The following is a 7,500-nucleotide window of genomic DNA, read 5'->3' as shown; positions in this document are numbered from 1 at the left end:
AAAATTTCAACGTTGGGAAGCTTTACAGCGAATTGAGATGTTTTTCACCAGTGGGCTCCCATTTTTCGACACCATCTTGTTAGCTGATTTATCGTTGTCCTCGCTTCAAAGGCCAGTTCACCCATATTTTTGAATGTAAACTCACATTTCAATTTAAATCCGACTTACTTTATTATTAAGAAGCACTCCATTCTGAGTTTACGTCTAATGGCAGGCGTAAACTCGCCAGCATTTATGAATCGGAAATATTGAGAATTCAAGGTGATGCTGAGGTACAGAAGACAAAGAAGGCCACAAAATTTGGCCTAAAAGTTTTCAAAGGTAAGAGATGAGTTCATACTTTTGCCAACCAGTGTTTGACTTCGCTTTTCCCGAAAATTATTGCTGCAAATTAAACAATCTTTACGCCAACAATTTGTTTCACTCGGAGTCATTCTCTCTTGTAGGGCTGGTCGCCCACCAAAACGAATTTCTTAGTGAAATCGAGGAATTAAAAAAAATGTTTAAGAAAGTTCCACATGGTTGCAAGGAAACAAGACGGGTCATTTGACAACAAACCAACGCGCACCTCAATTACAGCCACCATTTCATGTGGATCCCTTACCAACTGCACTTTCAATTTCCATTTCAAATTAACCTCAAAAACTTTGATCGAACGATGAAAATGTTTTAACAAGCAGACTTTCGATTTAGATTTCTGATTTAAACGGTGCTAAATGACCATTTTGCTGTTTGTGACGAGGATTTTAACGAAGGTTATTTAGATTTGCCATGTTTGAAGCTTCTGTAAACACTTTCGCGCATGCTTTGTACCGCTTGCACGTTTTCCACGCATGAATTGAGATGCCAATTAAATCGACTTTGGATGGATTTTTCTGCAATTATTGTTGAGATCACTTCGTGAGTATATACTAAAACAATTCTTCTTTTCAATCTTGGTGAAAAGTGGCAGAATATTTACCTTGCCGCTTTGCGGCTCGGTAAATATTCTACCACTATTCACCTCGATTTCAAAGAATAATTGTTAAATAATACTTATTGACCATAAACTCCTCAATACAAAAATAAGCGATCTTGCTATAAACTCAGTGTCAAATTTGCAGGAGGATAACGCTAGTTACAGAAGGATGAACTATTCGCCTGAAACTACTGAGACTTCTAGTTCTAGATCAGTCTCCTGTATATTTGGAGTAGTTCTCGTCCTAGTACCCGAGCCTCGCAGGCAAACCAATGCAGACCTCAAAACGGCAAATGACACTCTAGTCCTAATCCATGCGATAGTGGAAGCGTAGCTCTCCTGTTTCCTCACTACCAGTAGCTCAGCGAGACGGCTGTGATAACATTGACATTCGTCAGACATGCCTCCAGTAGTATTAAAAACCAATGGTGTAAATGTGCCCGTTCTATCTCAAGAACTCTAGACGAGTAAAGACGCTTTTTATCATTCTGGTGTAACTTGTAAATCTCCTTCCGGCTGAGATTCTTGAATGAGTCTGCGTCTAACACCAAAGAACGCAGACTGTTCTCTCTGCCAAAAGCCCCGTGCACGGATATCCAGCCTTGTTGGCGCCCCTCGGCAGCACTTCCCCCGCAATGTCTTGGAGAACCGGCTCCATCTCAACGTCAGTACACATTGCTTGCAAAATTTCAGCCTCAAGATCTCGAATTTCGTTGTGCCGCTGTATAATAAATCCTCCTCGCATACAAATCATGGCATGGTCTGCATCAAACAAGTCCTCGCAGACGCATGATGTCAATGAATTCCCAACCGTATCTCAACTTAATTGCGTCCCTAAACTCCCTCTCGTTAAGAGTGAAGTTTATTCTTTAAGTTTTAACGGTATAACGCTGGGCCAACTAGAGGCACCTTTCTCCTTTATAAACTCAACAGCCCGCTTGGCTTTCAAAGGAAGAGATTTAGTCACGTATTCTAGGTCGCGCCGCGCACTGTCAGCTTTCTCTTGGCACGCGCATCGCTGCGCGCCAGCGACATAATAATAATGATGATGATGATGATGATGATGAATAATAATAATAATAATAATAATAATAATAGTAATAATAATAAAAATAATAATAATAATATGGGAAGATCATATCAGATGGGAGCTCCGGTTCCAGGCCTTTTTAAAAAGCCACCAGCAGGTTGTAACCATCCTTGTCCATGTATATGTTGCTGGTAAAATCCGTTCTCAGGTTGAATCCGTTTTTATCTACTAGGTTAAATTGGTGATCTCCATTTTGCCTAGGTTGAATACAAACTCAGATGAGTTGAAATTTTTTTGGAGCCTAAAGAGAGAAAATTAGGGTAAGGTTAAGATTTGTTTTGGTTATTATACATGGACATTAATTGACTTATTTTACAGAAGTAAATGATAAAAAGAACTGTGTCGGTTTGAGCATTGTGGTGTAATGGTGAAGACACAGGACTATGGATATGGAGGGTCCGAGTTGGAGAGCCGGTAAGTGCATAGTACAGTTCTTTGTTCCGTTACTGTGTCGTACTGTTCGGACTGAATGGGCAAATATACGAGTAGAGAAACCGATGAGATGATACGAATATTAAGATGTGTTGAGATGAGCAATGCAGAGCTTGTGGGAAGGTATAGATGTTCTCAATCCTTTCATAGGGGGTTGATTAGGTAGAGTGTGTATTTAATCTAGGTAAAATGAGGATCACCAAGTTAACCTACAATCTTGGACAGAATAAAATGGAACAGAAGTGCCCCCTTCGCCCTAAAGCCTCGTGAAGGCTATAACGCGCCATTTTCCCATCATCGATTTTGGGGAGGAGGGTGGTCTCAATTTTCCATTTATTCTGTTTAAGATTGTAGGTAAAAACGGATTCAACCTGAGAACAGATTTTACCTGCAACATATAATTTATACTACTGGCTATCCACTTTGAGTATGTTATCATTGTCACTGGCATCGTCATCTTGCCATGGCCAATGTCAATGCCATTGCCATTGCCACTGTCATTCTCTTCAAAGTTTACCGTTGTCATTGTCAGTGTTATTGTTGTTTCCGATTTCAGCATCAGGATCATCGTCATTTTTATCTTCAGCGTCATTTCAGTGTCTGGGCCAGGGTCAGTGTCATTGGCATTGTCACTGTTATTGTCTTTGTCGCTGCCACTGTCACTCTCTTTGTCGTTGTCATTGAAAGTGCCATTGACCCTATTATCATAATTTTTTTTCTTAACGCTGCTGCTTTTGTTGCTTTCACTATAATCTCATATTTAACAATTAGATTATTCGCTCTCGATTTCTATGAGGTGGTACATGTAGTTGATGAGGCCGAAGGCCGAATCAACTATTACCTCATAGAAATCGAGAGCGAATAATCTAACTGTTTTAGTGGAATTCTTACTAAAATTTACTTCAAATAACGGTTTCCAATTATTTCTTGACGTATTATTAAACTTTGCGCCTGAAAAAGATCGCTCGGATTGAATTGCCATTTAAAATCTAAGTTGTGCGCGTGAGCGCATCAGCTTTCTCAATAATGTCAATTTTTTTTGAAAGTCAACAATCACCTCATAGGAATCTCGATCTCATAATCTAATTGTTAATTAGATTATCATGCATATTCATTTTTAAACTTGTGATGTGCATTGTATTTAACAACGCCAATGGACATTAAGGAAATGACGAGCACAAGGTGTACTAAAATAAATAAATCAATAAATCAATAAATAATAGGCTTATTGAAAACATATTCTCGCACCCATAGGTGAATTACAATATGTTAAAAAGCTATAAAACCATGTAAATATAAGAAAAAAACTTTAAAATAGGAAATAAATCGAACTTTCTGATAAGTTAAATTCTAATTACAAAAATCCTAAAATCCAGTATTAAGCCGCAACTAATATCAGGGGATTATCAAAACTTCTTTTGGCTGAATGTAACGCCAACCACTTACCGTTTGCTCAAATCTTTCAATTAACTGTTGAGATCTTTTACTTTCTAGGTTATGAAGATCCTCGTGATATTCCTCATTAGCTAATGACATCACGATCCTCACGAACCTGCTCTTTTGTTCTAAAATAAATGAGAGATGGAGCGACAGTAACATTTAAGGACGTTCGCGCCCAAATTGTTCCCACATACTGATTTGCCACACAGAAAGGTAATGATTTTTTTTTTGCAAAAAAAATGGGGGGTCACCGTGCTCATTCTCGAGATCATGAGGAGCATTTTTAGAAGCTTGCGTTATTTTAAGACGATCATAGCTTACAACTGTGAGCAATAAAAAAAGCTACATTAGTGAAATTTACGTCAGATAAACGTACTCAATAGCCCATTTCCGAGTTACTGATTGCCACGGTTTCAAAGCGAGTCCTGGTGCACAACCATTCAAATGGAAATGAGTTGTGCATTCTTGTGCAAATCAAACTCATTTCCCTTACAATAGTTAAGCACCAAGACTCACTTCAAAACCGAGACAAACAGCAACTCGGAAATGGCCTATTCAACATAACTTATATAACTAAACAAACTTTTTGCAGCTGATTTCTTTTTCTGAGGTGAAATAGACCTTGAAAAACGATACATATTAGTCTAAGAAAGAAAACCTCGGTTGCACGAGAGCTTAAAAGGCGAAATATTTGTAACTTTTCACATACAAATTTTTTTTTGTTTCGTTAAAATGGACAAAATCAGGAAAGGAAGTGAACTACGGAAAGAAAAATAGGGGTCACCGAGCATTCGAGAGAGTAAAATCACTGCCAAGTTCTTAAGGGCCCAAAGACGGATTTTGAAATGTCACTTCCGGTGACTGACGTCATCATATCGTGAGATGACCAGAAAACCTACTCACAATCAAAAATCACTGCACTAACATTTGTTTGCATCGAAAGGTTTTTCCTCGCCCTTCCTCGCCCTCGTTCTTGTATCAACTACGCATGCGTAAACGAAATGACTTCCGGTTTGAAAGAGCTCTAAATTTCCAGCGGTTTTTAAATTGAATTAATTTTTCCGATGGCACGTTTCACCCCCAAATACAGAATATAGCTAAGCATTGTTTTTTTTTTAACTCGTCTTTTTTAAAAATGTTATGGGTATTTCAGTATCGCTTATCTCTTTAAATAGAACATTTTTCAAAATAAAAAGAAAACTATGCTTAGCTGGGTGCAAAGACGAATACAAATAGACCAATTTCGATATCTTAAAATTCAGTCCTAAATAAAAGACATCATCTCGAGGCTCTGGGGAATAACCTCATAGAAATCCTTTATTTATTCCCCAGAGCCTCGAGATGATGCCTTTTGTTTAGGACTGAATTTTAATATATCGAAATTGGTCTATTATCAAACCACTGATTAAATCCCCAAATTGTGTAGCACGTAGACAAATTTAGAGTTTTCTTTTATTGGTCACGTGACCATGGGCGTGGCATGATGACATCATTCTTAGGGTCACTGGTTTGCAAAAGTTGGAAACTGACCAAAATAATGCCAAATTCTCTCAAATTACTTTACCGTAACATCCTTGGAAACGCACCCCAAAAAACACGTCGGTGGGCCCTTAAAGCGATTGTCTATTTGCACTGTCACGTCATTGAGTGACATTTCCGAGAAGACAACAATAATAGAAAGGTGACACACGCTAACACCAACCCGATGTGGCCAACACATCATGCATGTGCACAACCATTTCACCCGGTCAATTAGCAGCCACGGACAGCTGTTTCAGCCTTTTGGGCCTCATCAACATGGCGTAGCTAACATACCAGGCGGATGTGATTAGCACCCTTTTAAGAGACAGCTTCACATGCCATACATGTGGTAAGCTGGGTTGGGAACAGCCAAACTCCATGGCTGCTAATTGACCGGGTGAAATGGTTGTGCGCATGCGTGATGTGTTAGCGTGTGTCACCTTGCTTTTATTGTTGTTTTCCGAGAAGACCTTGGGCCACAGCTATCCCATTATGCAACAAGCGACCCTTTGCCCGAGGGAGGATCAAACACTGGCGAAACACTGGCTCGGGGCTTGATGCCATGTTTGTTTACCCTCGTGGTCTGCGATGCATGGCGTGTGCGTGACATGCGCGAAAAAATGTGCAGTAGCAATGGGCGCGAACGTCTAAATAGCTTTACGGAAAAGACAGAAAGACGCAATGATCGTGTTGCTTTTTTTCTTAAATGTACAACTGAACAATGAGATATTTAGTGGCAGAACTTTGCGCAATAAGATTTACATTGGGACGTCCTTTCAACAGGTTAATTATACGTCGTAGCAATGCAGGGGCTTCTCGGTTTCCTCCTTGGGTTTGTCTGGGCCAAAACCCTGCGGGGGCAATGATGAAAATAGTAATAAGGAATTGGTTTAGCGGTAATGCAACAATAGCGGTGAAGATAATTATGACATCCAAGTTGATATCTTACCCTTGGTACGCACAAACACTCTTGCATACTTCCATCTGTCCCTGTCTTTTTCCTGTTTATTCAACCCATTAACAGAGTAAACTCTGAATAAATAAAAGCTACCAGGCTGCAAGCCATCCACTGTTAAACTGGCGTTAAAGATATTGTCTCGGCTTGGCTGAAACTGCACATTTGGACCACAAAGCTTTCGGCACTCTGTGTCGTTTCGTGACTCACACATGAAGCAATCAATGGAATATCGTAGTGTTCTGTTTACACTATTCCGTGGTATCCAACTCATGGTTAAATGTGTTGTTGTAGGCATGCTTGCACTGGCGTTCAACGGAGCCAGGGGCAAGGCTGTGTAGAAATATATCGATCACAAATAAATGACACAACGCAAATAATCACTTTTGAAGTTCACTTCACGCTCACTAATTATATCTATACTTGATAGCGGAGCTCTGAGCGCGCGCTCGGAGCACCATTGCTAAGAAAATATGGTAACCCATCGATGCGAGAAAATTTAGTTCTATAGCCATGACGTCTTGACCGTCCCTACGTCCGTCCGTCCGTCCGTCCACCCCATCCATGTATGCCAAAGGGACCAGTATCATGCTAGGTTACAGCAGACATCTTTGATATTGGACATCCATCTTTTGATTAACTGACACCTGTCAGAACAAGGTATACGCTGACCAGTATCACATGACCATATCGCGGTCTCAAGCTTAAGCTCACCGAGGTCAGCTGTTTTTTTTTTTTTTTAGTTGATCAGGTACTGGTTTTCGATGGGATTGCAAGCTCAACCTACAATCCTCGCCAAAAATCCTTGAAACACCCCCTTCCCCTGCACATTGTTGGGATGACATTTTACTGTTTGACTGGCTGCAACAACATTGGAAAAGTGAGGGGGACGAATACGGTGCGAGAATATTCAAAGTGTTTCAAGGTTTTTGTCGAAGATTGTGTGAGTTGCAAAAAGCCATCTGCTTAATATCAGACCGTGTCGGTTATTGTTAAGTACCGGTAGTTTCCGTGAATAGCCCAGAAAGACTATGATAGATGGAAAAATCTTGAGGTAACTTTTGTTTGACGCAAGATAGGAAAAATATTTCATCTCTAAATGTC

The 7,500-nt window shown here is 39.9% G+C and overlaps 2 protein-coding genes across 2 annotated transcripts in view; both read right to left on the bottom strand.

Annotated features, from left to right (window-relative positions):
* LOC138051887 (fibroblast growth factor receptor 3-like) overlaps positions 1-4,037 on the bottom strand; it is a 51,786-nt gene extending 47,749 nt beyond the window's left edge. The window contains exon 1 of the mRNA XM_068898181.1: positions 3,927-4,037. Coding sequence (XP_068754282.1) covers positions 3,927-4,016 — 90 coding nt within the window. The 5' untranslated portion in view covers positions 4,017-4,037. The remainder of the gene's footprint in view (positions 1-3,926) is intronic.
* Positions 1-7,500, bottom strand: part of LOC138051886 (ephrin type-A receptor 4-like) — a 172,213-nt gene that overhangs the window by 108,503 nt on the left and 56,210 nt on the right. Inside the window, exon 5 of the mRNA XM_068898180.1 lies at positions 6,391-6,729. Coding sequence (XP_068754281.1) covers positions 6,391-6,729 — 339 coding nt within the window. The remainder of the gene's footprint in view (positions 1-6,390; positions 6,730-7,500) is intronic.

This window comes from Montipora capricornis, chromosome 6 (assembly GCF_036669925.1).
Source record: "Montipora capricornis isolate CH-2021 chromosome 6, ASM3666992v2, whole genome shotgun sequence".
Lineage (NCBI taxonomy): Eukaryota > Metazoa > Cnidaria > Anthozoa > Scleractinia > Acroporidae > Montipora > Montipora capricornis.
Note: the sequence above shows the minus strand (reverse complement) of the source record. Positions and strands in the feature narration are given on the sequence as shown.